At 44.6% G+C, this 20352-nt stretch overlaps 1 protein-coding gene across 1 annotated transcript in view; it reads left to right on the plus strand.

Moving 5' to 3' along the window:
- Positions 1 to 20352, plus strand: part of TEC (tec protein tyrosine kinase) — a 182007-nt gene that overhangs the window by 118165 nt on the left and 43490 nt on the right. The window contains exons 10-13 of the mRNA XM_069744502.1: positions 14108 to 14187; positions 14430 to 14563; positions 15505 to 15579; positions 19478 to 19649. Of these exons, the coding sequence (XP_069600603.1) occupies positions 14108 to 14187; positions 14430 to 14563; positions 15505 to 15579; positions 19478 to 19649 (461 nt within the window). The remainder of the gene's footprint in view (positions 1 to 14107; positions 14188 to 14429; positions 14564 to 15504; positions 15580 to 19477; positions 19650 to 20352) is intronic.

The raw sequence follows: 20352 nt of genomic DNA on the forward strand, positions 1-20352 counted from the left end.
CACTGATAATCTCCCTCGATCTGGGGCTCCACGCAAAATCCCACCCCGTGGGGTCAGAATGATCACAAGAACGGTGAGCAAAAATCCCAGAACCACACGGGGGGACCTAGTGAATGAACTGCAGAGAGCTGGGACCAATGTAACAAGGCCTACCATAAGTAACACACTACGCCACCATGGACTCAGATCCTGCAGTGCCAGACATGTCCCACTGCTTAAGCCAGTACATGTCCGGGCCCGTCTGAAGTTTGCTAGAGAGCATTTGGATGATCCAGAGGAGTTTTGGGAGAATGTCCTATGGTCTGATGGAACCAAACTGGAACTGTTTGGTAGAAACACAACTTGTCGTGTTTGGAGGAAAAAGAATACTGAGTTGCATCCATCAAACACCATACCTACTGTAAAGCATGGTGGTGGAAACATCATGCTTTGGGGCTGTTTCTCTGCAAAGGGGCCAGGACGACTAATCCGGGTACATGAAAGAATGAATGGGGCCATATATCGTGAGATTTTGAGTGCAAACCTCCTTCCATCAGCAAGGGCATTGAAGATGAAACGTGGCTGGGTCTTTCAACATGACAATGATCCAAAGCACACCGCCAGGGCAACGAAGGAGTGGCTTCGTAAGAAGCATTTCAAGGTCCTGGAGTGGCCTAGCCAGTCTCCAGATCTCAACCCTATAGAAAACCTTTGGAGGGAGTTGAAAGTCCGTGTTGCCAAGCGAAAAGCCAAAAACATCACTGCTCTAGAGGAGATCTGCATGGAGGAATGGGCCAACATACCAACAACAGTGTGTGGCAACCTTGTGAAGACTTACAGAAAACGTTTGACCTCTGTCATTGCCAACAAAGGATATATTACAAAGTATTGAGATGAAATTTTGTTTCTGACCAAATACTTATTTTCCACCATAATATGCAAATAAAATGTTAAAAAAACAGACAATGTGATTTTCTGGATTTTTTTTTCTCAGTTTGTCTCCCATAGTTGAGGTCTACCTATGATGTAAATTACAGACGCCTCTCATCTTTTTAAGTGGTGGAACTTGCACTATTGCTGACTGACTAAATACTTTTTTGCCCCACTGTATATATATATATATATATATATATATATAAGGGGATGATGTAATGTATAAGAATTAGATCTGTCTCTTTAAGAAAGCGAGGGCGGGAGTTGAGAGTAGTTCCAGTTTCAGTTCTGGCCTGAGGAGGAAATCTTATGCTGCTGTATGTTGTGGGCTGGAGGAAAAGTGAAGAATAAAATACAGTTAAAGCTTACTCTCTCTTAAATTCCTTACACCGTGTGGACATTACACTCATTTACATTGATTTTGCCGTGGTCTCCTGACTTATATCCTGCACTTCAATTACTATTTGCATTGAATGTGAACTGTGGTTTAAATTTTGTTTTTCTGATAAGATCATGCTGCAATTTAACGATAGATCAGAAAAAGCAGCATGGGTGTTTGGAAGCACTGGAGTTAATACAATTGGTAATGTGGATTTTACAACATAATTGGTGGAAGCCGAAAAATTGGCTAAATTAGGAACAAATATTTGGTGGAAACCTCCGACATTACAAAATTACCTGGCAAAGGAAATGATTCCGTGAGGTTTAAGAATAAAAAAAGTATCCACAGTTATATACTCAGATGACTTTAAAAAGGAATTGAATCAAATTCTTACGAATTGTTCCTTGAATTTGATGAAACTTCTAATTAAGCACGAGGAGTCAAAACTGGTGGAGATACAAAAAAATATAGAAGAAATAAATATTACTCTTGAAGAATATAAGACTTTGTCATATTATGAAACATTCCTGTCTAAAATGAAAGAAAATATTGGTGCATTGGAAAATGACATCATGAATGGCAAAAAGCGTAAATTTGAGAGGGATATGAATGACTATTCCACTGATAAAGTGTATGAATGGGGCAGTGGGAAAAACCGCATAGATCCCCGAGATCAATCTTAAAAAAAACGACAAATAGACCACAGGTGAGCTTTTTTTCATCAGACCCTGATTCATCAGATACAATTGCCAGCGCATCAGATGTTTCCGTGGAGAGCAACACTAATGAAAATAGAAAGAGGAATTATAAGTCATCAAAAAACACAAGAGAAGAGGCGGGAGGAAACACAAGAAATCCATCTGGAGTAGTTACCCGCTACAAGAAAGAACACAAGTAACTGAAGAACATAATGTTGTTAATCTCTCCTCGCAAACACTAACGAAGGATCAATTAGATGTTTTGGCACTGGGATTTAATTTTGTACCTGACACAGACTTTAACTTGTTTATGACTATTCTTGATATAAATAAATTCATATGAAATTTGACTATAAAAAAACACTTTTTAGTATATGATAATGAAAGAGACATAGAAATAAGAGATAATATTGTGAATGAGTATGAGGGTTTAGACTTTAAAGTACAAGTGGCGCTTATTTGTCTGCAAAGCTTATCTAGTGAACAAATAGAAGATAATGTGAGGAAAAATCAACCAGCAAAATTTTAAACGAAAAATCCATACTTCTACCCGATACAGACTAGGGTGGAGTGTATGGATAAATTTCAGGAGCTGATTGAAAAAGATTTGAAAAAGTTAAAAGATGACTTCAATCAAAATACATCAAAAAGAAATAGCAATAATCTGACATTTAAGCAGAGAAAAGCTCTCCGAGACTTGAAAGAAATGAAAAATATTGTGATAAAAAAAGTGACAAGGGTGGACTGATCATCATCTTAAATGAAAATGATTATAGAGATAAAATATATGAACTTCTTGCGGATAATACAACGTATGAAAAATTAAGAAGCAATCCCACTAAGGAGTTTAATTTAAAAGTTAGTAAAATCATTGATGAAGGTCTCAATTTAGGAGTTTTGAACAAAAAACAAGCGGAATATCTTTTTGTGCCATCACCTATGTTACCAATATTGTATGGACTGCCTAAAGTCCACAAAGGAAATGGACTACTAGTCCCATAGTATCGGGTGTGGAGTCAATGACTGAACATTTATGTGAATGGGTAGACTCACTATTACAACCTATAGTCACAGGAATGCCTGGTGGTTATATCAAAGACTTGAGAGAAGTGTTAAAAACTTTCTCAAAGAAAACCTGGCAAAGTAATTTCTAGTGGCTTTGTTGTGACGTTGTGTCTCTTTATACGTGCATACCGCACGATTTGGCTATGAGAGCTTTTGAATTTCATTTAAATAAGTCTGGTCTATATTCACAGGATTTGATTGATTTTGCATTAGATGTGACGTTTTTCCTTCTAAAACACAATATTTTCTCTTTTGACAATGTGATCTATGCGCAAAAACCAGGAGTGCCTATTGTTGTGAATTCTGTGGCTGAATTCACTCCTGTGGTCACAAGTGGTACTGCAGCTTCTGAGCTTCCTCCCTCAGGTGTTCTGGTGAGCTCGTTAACTTCTTCATTACTTAACTCCGCCTGATGCTGCTATCCTTGCTCCTTGTCAATGTTTCAGTGTTGGATCTGAGCTTCTCCTGATTGTTCCTGTGACCTGCTGCTCTGTATAGCTAAGTGCTTTTTGCTTTTTTGTTGCTTTTTTTCTGTCCAGCTTGTCTTTTGTTTTGCTGGAAGCTCTGAGACGCAAAGGGTGTACCGCCGTGCCGTTAGTTCGGCACGGTGGGTTTTTTTTGCCCCCTTTGCGTGGTTTTGCTTTAGGGTTTTTTGTAGACTGCAAAGTTCGCTTTACTGTCCTCGCTCTGTCCTAGAATATCGGGCCCCACTTTGCTGAATCTATTTCATCCCTACGTTTTGTCTTTTCATCTTACTCACAGTCATTATATGTGGGGGGCTGCCTTTTCCTTTGGGGAATTTCTCTGGGGCAAGTCAGGCCTATTTTTCTATCTTCAGGCTAGCTAGTTTCTTAGGCTGTGCCGAGTTGCCTAGGTAGTTGTTAGGCGCAATCCACAGCCGCTTTTAGTTGTGTTTAGGATAGGATCAGGTGTGCAGTCTACAGAGTTTCCACGTCTCAGAGCTCGTTCTTGTATTTTTGGGTATTTGTCAGATCACTGTGTGCGCTCTGATCGCTAAGCACACTGTGTTTCTGGATTGCCTTCATAACACCTGTCATTAGCAAACATAACAGTACAAGGAGCCAAACTAATGATTCTCAATAGAGGGAAAGAAAAAGTTCTGACATCATTTTTTTTTTTTTTTTTTTTTTCTGCTCTGTGTTCACTTTTTTTTTTTTTCCCCTAGACATTTGGGTGATTCTGGACACAGGTGTGGACATGGATATTCAGGGTCTGTGCTCTTCAATGGATAATCTCGTTATAAATGTACAAAAGATTCAAGATACTATTGATCAGAAATCTATGTTAGAACCAAGAATTCCTATTCCTGATTTGTTTTTTGGAGATAGAACTAAGTTTCTAAGTTTCAAAAATAATTGTAAGCTATTTCTGGCCTTGAAACCTCATTCTTCTGGTAATCCTATTCAACAGGTTTTGATTATTATTTCTTTTTTGCGCGGCGACCCTCAAGACTGGGCATTTTCTCTTGCGCCAGGAGACCCTGCATTGAGTAGCGTCGATGCGTTTTTCCTGGCGCTCGGATTGCTGTACGATGAGCCTAATTCAGTGGATCAGGCTGAGAAAAATTTGCTGGCTTTGTGCCAGGGTCAGGATGATATAGAAGTATATTGTCAGAAATTTAGGAAATGGTCAGTACTCACTCAGTGGAATGAATCTGCGCTGGCAGCTTTGTTCAGAAAGGGTCTCTCTGAGGCTCTTAAGGATGTCATGGTGGGATTTCCTATGCCTGCTGGTTTGAATGAGTCTTTGTCTTTGGCCATTCAGATCGGTCGACGCTTGCGCGAGCGTAAATCTGTGCACCATTTGGCGGTACTGCCTGAGGTTAAACCTGAGCCTATGCAGTGCGATAGGACTATGACTAGAGTTGAACGGCAGGAATACAGACGTCTGAATGGTCTGTGTTTCTACTGTGGTGATTCCACTCATGCTATTTCTGATTGTCCTAAGCGCACTAAGCGGTCCGCTAGGTCTGCCGTCATTGGTACTGTACAGTCCAAATTCCTTCTGTCCATTACCTTGATATGCTCTTTGTCGTCGTTTTCTGTCATGGCGTTTGTGGATTCGGGCGCTGCCCTGAATCTGATGGATTTGGATTATGCTAAACGTTGTGGGTTTTTCTTGGAGCCTTTGCGGTGTCCTATTCCATTGAGAGGAATTGATGCTACACCTTTGGCCAAGAATAAACCTCAATACTGGGCCCAGCTGACCATGTGCATGGCTCCTGCACATCAGGAAGTTATTCGCTTTCTGGTGTTGCATAATCTGCATGATGTGGTCGTGTTGGGGTTGCCATGGCTACAAACCCATAATCCAGTATTGGATTGGAATTCCATGTCGGTATCCAGCTGGGGTTGTCAGGGGGTACATGGTGATGTTCCATTTTTGTCCATTTCGTCATCCACCCCTTCTGAGGTCCCAGAGTTCTTGTCTGATTATCAGGATGTATTTGAAGAGCCCAAGTCCGATGCTCTACCTCCGCATAGGGATTGTGATTGTACTATCAATTTGATTCCTGGTAGTAAATTCCCTAAAGGTCGATTATTTAATTTATCCGTGCCCGAACACGCCGCTATGCGCAGTTATGTGAAGGAATCCCTGGAGAAGGGACATATTCGCCCATCGTCATCACCACTGGGAGCAGGGTTCTTCTTTGTAGCCAAGAAGGATGGTTCGCTGAGACCGTGTATTGATTACCGCCTTCTTAATAAGATCACTGTTAAATTTCAGTATCCCTTGCCATTGTTATCTGACTTGTTTGCTCGGATTAAGGGGGCTAGTTGGTTCACTAAGATAGATCTTCGTGGTGCGTATAATCTGGTGAGAATCAGGCAAGGAGATGAATGGAAAACTGCATTCAATATGCCCGAGGGTCATTTTGAGTATCTAGTGATGCCGTTCGGACTTGCCAATGCTCCATCTGTGTTTCAGTCTTTTATGCATGACATCTTCCGTGAGTATCTGGATAAATTCCTGATTGTTTACTTGGATAACATTTTGATCTTCTCAGATGATTGGGAGTCTCATGTGAAGCAGGTCAGAATGGTTTTTCAGGTCCTGCGTGCTAACTCTTTGTTTGTGAAGGGATCAAAGTGTCTCTTCGGTGTGCAGAAAGTTTCATTTTTGGGGTTCATCTTTACCCCTTCTACTATCGAGATGGATCCAGTTAAGGTCCAAGCCATCCAGGATTGGATTCAGCCGACATCTCTGAAAAGTCTGCAAAAGTTCCTGGGCTTTGCTAATTTTTATCGTCGCTTCATCTGTAATTTTTCTAGCATTGCCAAACCATTGACCGATTTGACCAAGAAGGGTGCTGATTTGGTTAATTGGTCTTCTGCTGCTGTGGAAGCTTTTCAGGAGTTGAAGCGTCGTTTTTGTTCTGCCCCTGTGTTGTGTCAGCCAGATGTTTCTCTTCCGTTCCAGGTCGAGGTTGATGCTTCTGAGATTGGAGCAGGGGCGGTTTTGTCACAGAGAGGTTCTGATTGCTCAGTGATGAAACCATGTGCTTTCTTTTCCAGGAAGTTTTCGCCCGCTGAGCGTAATTATGATGTGGGCAATCGAGAGTTGCTGGCCATGAAGTGGGCATTCGAGGAGTGGCGTCATTGGCTTGAAGGAGCTAAGCATCGCGTGGTGGTATTGACTGATCATAAGAACTTGACTTATCTCGAGTCTGCCAAGCGATTGAATCCTAGACAGGCCCGTTGGTCGTTATTTTTTGCCCGCTTCGACTTTGTGATTTCGTACCTTCCGGGCTCTAAAAATGTGAAGGCGGATGCTCTGTCTAGGAGTTTTGTGGCCGACTCTCCGGGTTTATCTGAGCCAGCGGGTATCCTCAAGGAAGGAGTCATTGTGTCTGCCATCTCCCCTGATTTGCGGCGGGTGCTGCAAAAATTTCAGGCGAATAAACCTGATCGTTGTCCAGCAGAGAAACTGTTCGTCCCTGATAGGTGGACTAATAAACTTATCTCTGAACTTCATTGTTCGGTGTTGGCTGGTCATCCTGGAATCTTTGGTACCAGAGAGTTAGTGGCTAGATCCTTCTGGTGGCCATCTCTGTCACGGGATGTACGTACTTTTGTTCAGTCCTGTGGGATTTGTGCTAGGGCTAAGCCCTGCTGTTCTCGTGCCAGTGGGTTGCTTTTGCCCTTGCCGGTCCCAAAGAGGCCTTGGACACATATTTCGATGGATTTCATTTCTGACCTTCCCGTTTCTCAAAAGATGTCAGTCATTTGGGTGGTCTGTGATCGCTTTTCTAAAATGGTCCATCTGGTGCCCTTGGCTAAATTGCCTTCCTCCTCTGATTTGGTACCTTTGTTCTTTCAGCATGTGGTTCGGTTGCATGGCATTCCTGAGAATATTGTTTCTGACAGAGGTTCCCAGTTTGTTTCAAGGTTTTGGCGAGCCTTTTGTGGTAGGATGGGCATTGACCTATCCTTTTCCTCGGCTTTCCATCCTCAGACTAATGGCCAGACCGAACGAACCAATCAGACCTTGGAAACATATCTGAGATGTTTTGTTTCTGCAGACCAGGATGATTGGGTGTCCTTTTTGCCGTTGGCTGAGTTCGCCCTTAATAATCGGGCCAGCTCGGCTACCTTGGTTTCTCCATTTTTTTGCAATTCTGGGTTCCATCCTCGTTTCTCTTCAGGACAGGTTGAGTCTTTGGACTGTCCTGGTGTGGATTCTGTGGTGGATAGGTTGCAGCAGATCTGGACTCAGGTAGTGGACAATTTGATCTTGTCCCAGGAGAAAGCTCAACTTTTCGCTAATCGCAGACGCCGTGTGGGTCCCCGACTTCGTGTTGGGGATCTGGTTTGGTTATCTTCTCGTCATATTCCGATGAAGGTTTCCTCTCCTAAATTTAAACCTCGTTTTATTGGTCCGTATAGGATTTCTGAGGTTCTCAATCCTGTGTCTTTTCGTTTGACCCTCCCAGACTCCTTTTCCATACATAATGTATTCCATAGGTCGTTGTTGCGGAGATACGTGGCACCTATGGTTCCATCTGTTGAGCCTCCTGCCCCGGTTTTGGTGGAGGGGGAATTGGAGTATATTGTGGAGAAGATTTTGGATTCTCGTGTTTCTAGACGGAAACTCCAGTATCTGGTTAAATGGAAGGGTTATGCTCAGGAAGATAATTCCTGGGTTTTTGCCTCTGATGTTCATGCTTCCGATCTTGTTCGTGCCTTTCATGCGGCTCATCCTGGTCGGCCTGGGGGCTCTGGTGAGGGTTCGGTGACCCCTCCTCAAGGGGGGGGTACTGTTGTGAATTCTGTGGCTGAATTCACTCCTGTGGTCACAAGTGGTACTGCAGCTTCTGAGCTTCCTCCCTCAGGTGTTCTGGTGAGCTCGTTAACTGCTTCATTACTTAACTCCGCCTGATGCTGCTATCCTTGCTCCTTGTCAATGTTTCAGTGTTGGATCTGAGCTTTTCCTGATTGTTCCTGTGACCTGCTGCTCTGTATAGCTAAGGCTAGGTTCACACTAGCGTTGCGCCGCCCTGCGCGTGCGTCGTTTTTTACGAAAATCGGACGCACAGAAAATGCTACAATGTAGCGTTTTCTTGCGTCCGACGCTAGCGTCGGAAACGACGCACGTGGCGAAAAACGCCACCAAAACAACGCACGCGTCCCCTATGTTAAACATAGGGGCGCGTCGCCGCTGCGTCGCCGGCGCAACAGCGACGCACATTGGCGGAACGCCAATGTGAACGTAGCCTAAGTGCTTTTTGCTTTTTTGTTGCTTTTTTTTCTGTCCAGCTTGTCTTTTGTTTTGCTGGAAGCTCTGAGACGCAAAGGGTGTACCGCTGTGCCGTTAGTTCGGCACGGTGGGTTTTTTTTGCCCCCTTTGCGTGGTTTTGCTTTAGGGTTTTTTGTAGACTGCAAAGTTCGCTTTACTGTCCTCACTCTGTCCTAGAATATCGGGCCCCACTTTGCTGAATCTATTTCATCCCTACGTTTTGTCTTTTCATCTTACTCACAGTCATTATATGTGGGGGGCTGCCTTTTCCTTTGGGGAATTTCTCTGGGGCAAGTCAGGCCTATTTTTCTATCTTCAGGCTAGCTAGTTTCTTAGGCTGTGCTGAGTTGCCTAGGTAGTTGTTAGGCGCAATCCACAGCCGCTTTTAGTTATGTTTAGGATAGGATCAGGTGTGCAGTCTACAGAGTTTCCACGTCTCAGAGCTCGTTCTTGTATTTTTGGGTATTTGTCAGATCACTGTGTGCGCTCTGAGCGCTAAGCACACTGTGTTTCTGGATTGCCTTCATAACACCTGTCATTAGCAAACATAACAGCCTATGGGGGCTAAGTACTCTCCATCTTTAGCAAATCTTGCTATGGCATATTGGGAATTAAAGTTTATTTATTCTGAGGATAATCCCTATATTGCAGATCTCATTTGGTATGGTAGATACATAGACGACACCCTCATCTGGCTCCTGTCAATTCTAGCGCTGGAATCCTGTGCCTGCACCCTGCACTCCCTCCACAATACGTACCTTTTCCTCCCTTCTATGAGCAGTGCATTCAGGAAACTTCTGCGCAGGCGACTTCCGCTCCAGTGACCCACTTGCTCTCCCTACTTCCTTCCTGCATAGTCATCACTATATACAAATGGGTATTGGTGATGGCTGTGCAGGGAGGAAATGGGGAGAGCACTTTATCGTTGCGCATGCAGGAGGTCACCGTGACGCTTCAGCGCAGAAGATCCCTGAATGCAGTGCCCATAGAGGGGAGGAAAAGGTACGTGTGGTGGGAGTGCAGCACGCAGGATTCTGTCGCCAGGACTGGTGTGCAGGGGAAGAAGGTAGTATTATTATGAAGAGTTGAGGTAGGGATTTCTTCCTGGTATCGCATGCCCCAGAGCCTGGAAAACAACATTAGCATAAGAAAAGAATATAAGATTTCTCAATAATAAGACCATTAATATGAGTCATACAGGTAGGACTAGTGTAACATTTCTATACAGGTATTACCTTGTGGTGAATAGGAGTTTGTTGTTTCTACAGGAGATTTGTTTTCCTGTGCTGAGAACTAAAACTAAATGGCTGGAGTGGAGTTGTTGTAGTAGTGACCTTTAGTTTGCTATAGTATGTGTGTGTTTATCTCCTGGTACTTAGTCCCTTTTGATTGGTACATTCCTATCCTTCCCTATATACCTCTTTACTTTTCGTGAGTGTATGTTTGTTGCTTTCTGTTATCCCTGTTTTGTCTTTGTGTCTTGTTTGCCTTATACAGTATTTCTGTCCCAGGCCCCATGGGGTCAAGGAGGGGATAGATCAGGGGATAACTGGAGCACAGAAAGGTCAAAGACTCAGGCCTCTCTACCTTCAGGGGTACCCCCAGGACAGAGATAGTTAGGGTCCCAGTTTCAGGGACAGTTTGAGGCCCACTTTCCTTACCGAAGACAGTCATAGCGTGACACTTGAATAGTATTAATATTTGAAATTGGCACCAAGTCCTCCTTGGGTCCTGCAGCGGCCATCCTCAGCTGGCGCCCATCACTGGAAGGCCACCTGCCATGTATGTCCTCACCAGTACGTGGATTCCAACCAACGCAAGGAATCAGGCCACGCCTCATCTCCGAAGCGCTGCCCGCCAACATCCTCACCCATACTTGCCTGACAAGGTCCTCTGCTGTTCCTCCTCCAAGGCCCCCATGACAGGAATGTCACTAGGTACGCCTGCCACCATAATCCCCGCAGCTGAAGAACTATTAGGAGTGGGCCAAACTTCCGGTACAGGATGTGGCCTGCTCGCACCCACAACCGCAGGCTGGCTGGAAGGATTCCTTTGCGGCCGAGAGCGCCGGACCGCAGCAGATTGCTTGCACTCACTGCCCTCAGGGTCCCTGGTCGGGGTCCTAAGCTGTCGTCTGCAGCAGCTGGTCACTTCAGGGCTTAAACACTCAGGAGGCCTATCTCTTCTCGCTCTTCTTATGGACCCCCTCATCCTCTTTTGACCCGTTTTCCACCAGCATGACTGAAATTTGCTCCATGCAACCTTTGATAAGTTTTCCTGCAATACACTATACCTCCTACATCCTCCTTTTCTCTTTCAATATAGTTGTTCCTTTAATAATAAAAAAGTGCATATTGCGCCAGAACCTTTTTTCTGGGACAAAATGTGACACTGAGATTTACCCTATATGATTATTATGATAGCCAAGAGAGCAATGTAAGTATAATAATCATCTGCAATAGATACAGACCCCACAACTAAAGCAGGGGTGCACAATCTGCGGCCAGGGGGCCACATGCCGCCAGCGGTCCCGTAGTGTGTGGCCTTCAACCATCTTTATAGTGTCTAGTCACATGGATTTTCCATGTCATGGAGAAGACCAGTGGTATGTAGCACCATAGAGATGGGAAATTATGAATGTTGTCCTGTGTGGTCATTTCTGGGTGGGTGGCCAGCCACATTTTGGCAAAATGTTCAGAGTCCTATAGCACAGAAAGGAGTAGATGAGGTGAAGAAGTGGATTTTCCCAAGTGCTGTTATATTCATTGTAGTTTGTGACTAGGGAAACAAACGAATGTTTCAGCATCTGGAATATTCAACAATGTGCAGAGCTGAAAAACCTGGTTTCTTTTCTGGACTGTTAACCCATGAGACGGGTAACCTGGACCTGCCTGATTGGTGGGAGCCCTATAAATGGAGCCAACACCTATACCATATTTATGACACATTCTTTAAATATGTACCAAAAGTCTCAAAAGGTAATACTTTGGTATTATTGCAGCCCATGGGGTTAGATCGATCTGACAATGTGGCCCTCAGACCGCAAATGTTTGTGCACCCCTGTACTAAAGTGATGTCAAGTAATATTCAGCATTGAAAAAGCTGCAATTATTGTGTTAATATAAAATGAGCCTATTCCCCCTGGTAACTACACTGCTCAAAAAAATAAAGGGAGCACTTAAACAACAGAATATAACTCCAAGTAAATCAATCTTCTGTGAAATCAAACTGTTCACTTAGGAAGCAACACTGAGTGACAATCAATTTCACATGCTGTTGTGCAAATGGAATACACAGATGGAAATTATTGGCAATTATCAAGACACACTCAATAAAGGAGTGGTTCTGCAGGTGGGGACCACAGACCACATCTCAGTAACAATGCTTTCTGGCTGATGTTTTGGTCACTTTTGAATGTTGGTTGTGCTTTCACACTTGTGATAGCATGAGACGGATTCTACAACCCACACAAGTGGCTCAGGTAGTGCAGCTCATCCAGGATGGCACATCAATGCGAGCTGTGGCAAGAAAGTTTGCTGTGTCTGTCAGTGTAGTGTCCAGAGGCTGGAGGCGTTACCAGGAGACAGACCAGTACACCAGGAGATGTGGAGGGGGCTGAAGAAGGGCAACAACCCAGCAGCAGGACCGCTTCTTCCGCCTTTGTGCAAGGACAAACAGGAGTAGCACTGCTAGAGCCCTGCAAAATGACCTAAAGCAGGCCACAAATGTGCATGTGTCTGCACAAACGGTTAGAAACCGACTTCATGAGGATGGTCTGAGTGCCTGACCTCCACAGATGGGGGTTGTGCTCACAGCCCAACATCGTGCACGACGCTTGGCATTTGCTACAGAACACCAGGATTCGCAAATTCACCACTGGCGCCCTGTGCTCTTCACAGATGAAAGCAGGTTCACACTGAGCACATGTGACAGACGTGGGTCAGTAATGGTGTGGGGTGGCATTTCTTTGGAGGGCCGCACAGCCCTCCATTGCTCACCAGAGGTAGCCTGACTGCCATTAGGTACCGAGATGAGATCCTCAGACCCCTTTTGAGACCATATGCTGGTGCGGTTGGCCCTGGGTTCCTCCTAATGTAGTGTGTCAGCAGTTCCTGCAAGATGAAGGCATTAAAGCTATGGACTGGCCCGCCCGTTCCCCAGACCTCAATCCGATTGAGCACATCAGGGACATCATGTCTCGCTCCATCCACCAACATCACGTTGCACCACAGACTGTCCAGGAGTTGACGGATGCTTTAGTCCAGGTCTGGGGGAAGATCCCTCAGGAGACCATCTGCCGCCTCATCAGGAGCATGCCCAGGTGTTGTACAGTAGGGAAGTCATACAGGCACGTGGAGGCCACACACAATACTGAGCATCTTTTCCTTGTCATTATGCATTTCCACTGAAGTTAGATCAGCCTGTAATTTGATTTTCCACTTTGATTTTGAGTATCATTCCAACTTCAGACCTCCATGGGATATTCATTTTGATTTACGGTGCATTGATAATTATGTTTTATTGTTCTGAACACATTCCAGTATGCAATGAATAAAAATTTGCAACTGGAATATTTCATTCAGAGATATCCAGGATGTGGTATTTTAGTGTTCTCTTTACTTTTTTGAGCAGTGTATGAACATTGCACTTTATTGCACAGTGCCACTGATTTACTTCTTTTATATCTTTTGATATCTCATTATTCATACATTATCTGTATTTGTGTTTTGTATGTTGCATTATTGAATAATACTTGACTTAACACTTAGCGGTACTGTCTATATTTATATTTTTTTAATTTTTTTTAGCTATGTATTACATGTACATGGCTCTCATACCGGTCATGTATCCAGGTAGCAGATTTTGAGCTAGGAAATAGATTTTGGCACATTATTAAATGTTTCTTGAAAGGTAGATGTATTATTCTAATGTGTTGCGAGTTGTGCCCAATATGGTACACAACCCTATGTAACTGAACCAAGTGATAAAATGTATGAGGTCTATTATATTTAGGCACAAAAAGAAGGCATAATACAATTATGGTTAACACAATTTTACAGTATTCTTGTAGACATAGATGGCCTCTGCAGGAATCCTTAGCAATCTCTTTTACATGGTACAACCAGCAATAAAAGGAAGAAAAAAAAATAATGGCTCCTATCTAGGCTGGTCCTGTTTGCATCCACTGAGCTTCTCTGAGTGGGTTAATGTTTATTGAAAGATCTATATGTAACACGTTTTGACCTCTGGACTGAGATCTTTGAATGGATGATCACTCTGTTGTGTTTTCCAGGATAAAGAAGGTGGCTTCATTGTTAGAAATTCCAGTCAAGCTGGTCTTCATACCGTATCACTATACACAAAATATGGAGGGTACGTAAAATACATCTTGTAAATTTTTCAAGTAATTGTCCATTGTTGGTCACGTCTTGTAATATCACAGTCCAATCAGTGTCATAAAGGATTTGGTGCATCCATCCTAGAAGATTCTAGTTGGTTGCATGTATAATATTCAGATTATAGATTAAACCATATCATGATTATATCAAATAACATTAGTAAAGAAAAAGGCATAAGAAAAATAAACCTCTGCATTATACAACTTCTCTTCTTAGGGACAGTACCTCATCTATTCGTCATTATCACATTAAGGAGACAGGGGCGTTCCCAAAGCAGTATTACCTGGCAGAGAAGCACGTGTTCAGCTCTATTCCAGAAATGATTGAGTATCACAAGCACAATGCAGCAGGTAAACAACCAAAAGTCAGTGTGAGCATAAAGCTGGAACTACTCTCCCAACCACAGTCATCCACACTATGACTGCTGAGATAGGTGGTGCACAACTTCTGATATCCCGGTGGTGCCAAACTTCTATATCCCAGTGGTGCCAAAGTTCTATATCCCGGTGATGCCAAATTTCTGATATCCCAGTGGTGCACAACTTCTGATATCCCGGTGGTGCCAAACTTCTATATCCCAGTGGTGCCAAAGTTCTATATCCCGGTGATGCCAAATTTCTGATATCCCAGTGGAGCCAAACTTCTGATATCCTGATGGTGCCCAGCTTCTGATATCCCAGTGGTGCCCAATTTCTGATATCCCAGTGGTGCCAAACTTCTGATATCCCGGTGGTGCCCAACTTCTGATATCCCAGTGGTGCCCAACTTCTGATATCCCAGTGGTGCGCAACTTCTGATATCCTGGTGGTGCCCAACCTTTGATATCCCGGTGCTGCACAACTTCTGTTATCCCGATAGTGCCCAACTTCTGATATCCCGATGGTGCACAACTGCTGATTTCCCAGTGGTGCCCAACTTCTGATATCCCGGTTGTGTACAACTTCTGATATCCCGATGGTGCACAACTTCTGATATCCCGATGGTGCACAACTTCTGATATCCTGGTGGTGCACAGCTTCTGCTATCCCAGTGGTGCCCAGTGCCAAGAAATGGTACTTGGTAGATATTCATAAAACATATTGCTGTCCTTATTAATTTTTTCAATGCAAGACTTGACACAGGGAACAAGCACTCATAGGTTGGTCTTGTTAGATCCTGCAATAAAGCACTATATTAAGTTTTATCATAAATTTAAATTGTGAAAATCACCAATGTTTAGCCTTACAAGAAATGAAGAGTATAGGGAACAGTCTGTAGGATGGACTTTCTCACTATTTTCTGTTGTCATCAGGTCTAGTTACCAGATTACGTCACCATGTATTACAAAAAGATAAGGTAGCACCCACGACAGCTGGATTCAGCTATGGTAGGTAATGTTATAATTAATATATCTGAATAGGTAGCTATTCTGTTTTAGGTTGTTTTTGTTGTGTTTTTAGATGTTTGGAAGCTGCATCTGTCTGGACATAATGAGGCACATTTATAAAAGGTTGGATCGGACAAATTTATATGGGGGCTCCTGAATTTCCCCCGTTATATGATGTTGGAGGAGATAATGATCAAGAATAGTGATGAGTGGATATGCTCGTTACTTGAGTTTCTCCGAGCATGCTCGGGTGGTCTCCAAGTATTTCAGCTTGCTCAGAGATTTAGTTTATGTCCACGCAGCTAGATGATTTGCGGCTGCTAGACAGCTTGAATACATGTGTGGATTGCCTGTTTGTTAGGAAATCCCCACATGTATTGAAGCTGTCTAGCAGGTGCATATCATGTAGCTGCATCGACATAAACTAAATCTTCGAGCACGCTGAAATACTCGGACACCACCCGAGCATGCTCGGAGTAACGAGTATACTCGCTCATCACTAATCAAGAAGTCTAAACTCAAACACACAGCCCTTTCTACAGATAAATTAGCTGTAGCTAGATAAGTGATGAAGTGGCTTACTCTACTTTCCCATTAGAGAATACATGAAGACTTGGCTGTACAGGGTGATCAGGAGAAAAAGCTGTCATCCAAGCGGCAATGTGATGTCTGGACAAAGGATTCTTCGGATATCTCATTAGCATTGCTACTGCCTGCAGACTATAAAGTTGGGGCTACAGAGACTTTGATTGTGACACAGCATGCAGCCAAAGTTTGCTAGGTATCCAGGTGTCCCTGCTTAATTGCCGCCCAATAAAAGTGAATAGGGCAGGGGCGTAGCTAGAGCTTTTGCCGCCCGGGGCTGCTCCCGAGTTTGGTGCCCCCCCCCCCCCTCGGCTCAATACACACAAAGGTTACCAAAAATAGGACAACACGCATGTTCGGGACTGCAAAAAAAAAACAAGTTCTGCTTACCTGACCGCGCTCCTGCTCTCTCCACACAGCTGAAGCGTGCACTCGCCGGCGACTGACAATGACGTCAGCATTGCCCCAGTGTCTCCAGCAATCATCTGCCCCAGTGTGTCCTCCAGCATTGCCCCCAGTGTGTCCAGCAATCTGCCCCAGTGTCTCCAGCATTACCCCAGTGTCTCCAGCAATCTGCCCCAGTGTCTCCAGCATTGCCCCAGTGTCTCCAGCAATCTACGCCAGTGTCTCCAGCAATCTGCCCCAGTGTCTCCAGCAATCTGCCCCAGTGTCTCCAGCAATCTGCCCCAGTGTCTCCAGCATTGCCCCAGTGTCTCCAGCATTGCCCCAGTGTCTCCAGCATTGCCCCAGTGTGTCCACCGTTAGCTTATCAAAAAAAAAAACAAACAAACAGAGTCTCCTCACCTGACCAGCGCTCCATGCGGCGAGCTCCCTCCAGCAGCGCACACTCGCCGGCAACTGACGTCAGAAGCCGGCGACGTGTGCGCTGCGGCCGACTTCAGCTGCCAGCCTCCAAATGGCTGGTGGCTGTTGTTAACTATTGACGTGCGGGCGCGGGCCCGCACGACAATAGCGTTAAACAGCTGCAGCGCCGGCCGCGGTTTTAGAGGGCCCCGGGCGAAAGAGTCTCAGTGGGCCCCCCCTTTAACACATAGCACGATTCATGATGCAGATACAGCAGAGAAATATAGCATAGCCACATAGCATATAACACAGCCCACGTAGCACATAACACAGCCCACGTAGCATATAGCACAGCCACATAGTGTATAACACAGCCCACGCAGTATATAACACAGCCCACATAGCGTATAGCACAGCCACGTAGTATATAACACAGCCACGTAGTATATTGCCCAGCCACATAGTATATTGCCCAGTGACGGAGTATACAGCACAGAGTCACATAGTATACAGACTTAAAATAAAAAATAAACATATACTCACCCTCCGATGAAGTTCTGGCGCTGTACCGCACGAGGCAGCTTCCGGTCCCAGGGTTGGTATGAGCGCAGGACCTGTGATGACGTTGCGGTCACATGACCGTGACATCATGGCAGGTCCTTCTCACATACCATCCTTGGCACCGGAAGCTGCCGCTTGCATGGAGCGGGCACTGGAGCGTGGCGAGGAGCGGGAAAGGCAGCGGAGGGTGAGTATAGCAGGTTTTTTGTTTTTTTTATTATTTTCAACATGACATATTTTTACTATTGATGCTGCATAGGCAGCATCAATAGTAAATAGTTGGGGACACACAGGGTTAATAGCAGCAGTAACGGAGTGCGTTACACCGCGGCCCGTTACTGCTGCTATTAACCCTGTGTGAGCGGTGAGTGGAGGGGATTATGGAGCGGGAACTGATTGTGGGGAGGAAGGAGCGGGCGCTGGGCACTGACTGCAGCGGAGGGACTAATCGGACTGTGCCCGTCGCTGATTGGTCGCGACAGCCATGACAGGCAGCTGCCGAGACCAATCAGCGACGACAGACAGAGGCTGCGACCAATGAATATCCGTGAAAGAAAGAAAGACAGACAGAAAGACGGAAGTGTGACCCTTAGACAATGATAGGAGAAAAAAGGATCATCCCCGCGCTGCCGCATGAAGAATTTCAAAAATTGTAGAGGTTTCAACGTGGTTTATTCTACGCGTTTCAGGGTTCAGGTGACCCCTTCATCAGGACATACCACAAATATTGTACCAATATTTGTGGTATGTCCTGATGAAGGGGTCACCTGAACCCTGAAACGCGTAGAATAAACCACGTTGAAACCTCTACAATTTTTGAAATTCTTCATGCGGCAGCGCGGGGATGATCCTTTTTTCTCCTATCTAAGTGTGTGCTTCAATCAGGTCCTGCACTGACCTGTGGATCTGCAGCAGCCGCCATTAATATATGTCCTTCCTTCAATCTCACCAGGTGAGTAGTTCTCTTGGTGGGCAACTTTGTGTAACGTTTGATAAGACCCTATTGCGCTTTTGTGTCTCCCTCTTTTCACTGCCTTAGACAATGATGTAATATATATATATATATAAATATATATATATATATATACATATACATACTTCTCACATGTGTCTTTCCTCTCTGTTGTGTTTTCTGTCTCACATCTTTTCTGTCTCCCGCTCTGATTTTCATATTTCCTTCTGCCTCTTCTTCCTGCTTGTCCGTGGCTCCGCCCCCGACATTTAGTCCCGCCCCTCCATGGCTCTTCACAGTGTGAGAGCTGTGACGCTGCTGGAGGGGAGGGATCAGAGCTTCTGCTGCTGACTGCAGGTGCGGCAGTGAGTCACAGCGTGTGTGACTGTGTGCCCCTGCTACACTGCAGCCAGCAACTCTGCACGGCCGCGCGCACTGCCAGCGCTCTGCTCCAGTCCTCACTATGCAGGGAGGAAGGAGCAGAGAATGAGTGCGCGCAGCCGCGCTGATATCCGCCCCCCCGCATTGTGCCGCCCGGGGTGGCCCGCCCCCCCCTGCACCACCCTTCCTACGCCACTGGAATAGGGTCACATTATGACCATGACAGTACTGCAACCGCAAGAAGGAAGTTACAAGAAATCTGACACGGTTGGACCTTTTTTGACTTGCTTGTCATGATCATGATGCCCTCGAAGCCGCAATACAACCCATTCACTTGTATTGCGCTGTGATGTAGCAAATCCCGGCCACACGGCGAGTGTCGTTGCCAAAGTCCCGGTGTATCCGCAGCCTAAGTTCTACAGTCAAGATGACAGCCAAGAGCAGGAATATTTTCTTTGATTTTCCCGTATGCCACTGATATCTTGCTTTTTTAAAGAAGACGATAATAATGTGGACTAGTTTGCAATTTTTTGAATTACTTTATGTTTTGGAGTTACTGTCAAAAAATCTTGCTTGCTTATCAATGACGTTCACATCTGATCTACTTATTTTCAGATAAGTGGGAAATCAACCCCTCTGACCTTACATTCATGAAGGAGCTTGGAAGTGGACTGTTTGGCGTGGTCCGTCTTGGGAAATGGCGAGCACAGTACAAAGTAGCCATCAAAGCCATTCGCGAGGGAGCCATGTCCGAAGAGGATTTCATAGAGGAAGCTAAAGTTATGATGTGTGTAATCTGCAATTAGTACTTTGCTGGGTAGAGACCCGATAAAATCAGACATGTGTAACGTGACAACCTTGGACGTTTTTACAGAATTAGTTAAACTCGAAGCATGTGAAGCATATTTGCTTTTTTACGTCCTGTTCTCATACAGCAGCAGATTTGCCTCAGGAACTTTCCCTGTTGTGCGTCTGAATGGGACAGTTGTTGAAATTTCTGAACAGTTTTGCTACATGTGATCTTACTCTTTTCAGTCTCTCAGAAGATTTAATAAAGTTTTTAGCATTTTGCAAAAATAAAAAAATAAATGTTTTGCAGAAAATGGAAACCTCCACCGCAACATCTGTGCACTGACAGGAAAAAAAATTGCAAGCGACTTTACAAAAGTCACAAAAAAAATCACTTTTTCTTAAGGTTTCAAGATTTCTTGTAAATCCTTTACATATAGTCTTGTACAAGTAGCAGTAAAGCATGGAAAAATCGTGGGAAATTAAATGTCCCACTGGAGCCTTATAGTGTTACATAGGGACTTAATAACGTGCATGTGAAAATTGAATGAAATACAAAACGATCGACTGTGCCGCGATGATGGAGTTATAGTTATGAAGGATCTGTACTTAGAGAGGAGTGAATTCATTCGCGGGTCTCTGGTCAGTGATACCTTTTGATTAGCCAGGATGCAGCGTCACATCACAGAGATGACATTGTG

Source organism: Ranitomeya imitator, chromosome 1, assembly GCF_032444005.1.
Source record: "Ranitomeya imitator isolate aRanImi1 chromosome 1, aRanImi1.pri, whole genome shotgun sequence".
Lineage (NCBI taxonomy): Eukaryota > Metazoa > Chordata > Amphibia > Anura > Dendrobatidae > Ranitomeya > Ranitomeya imitator.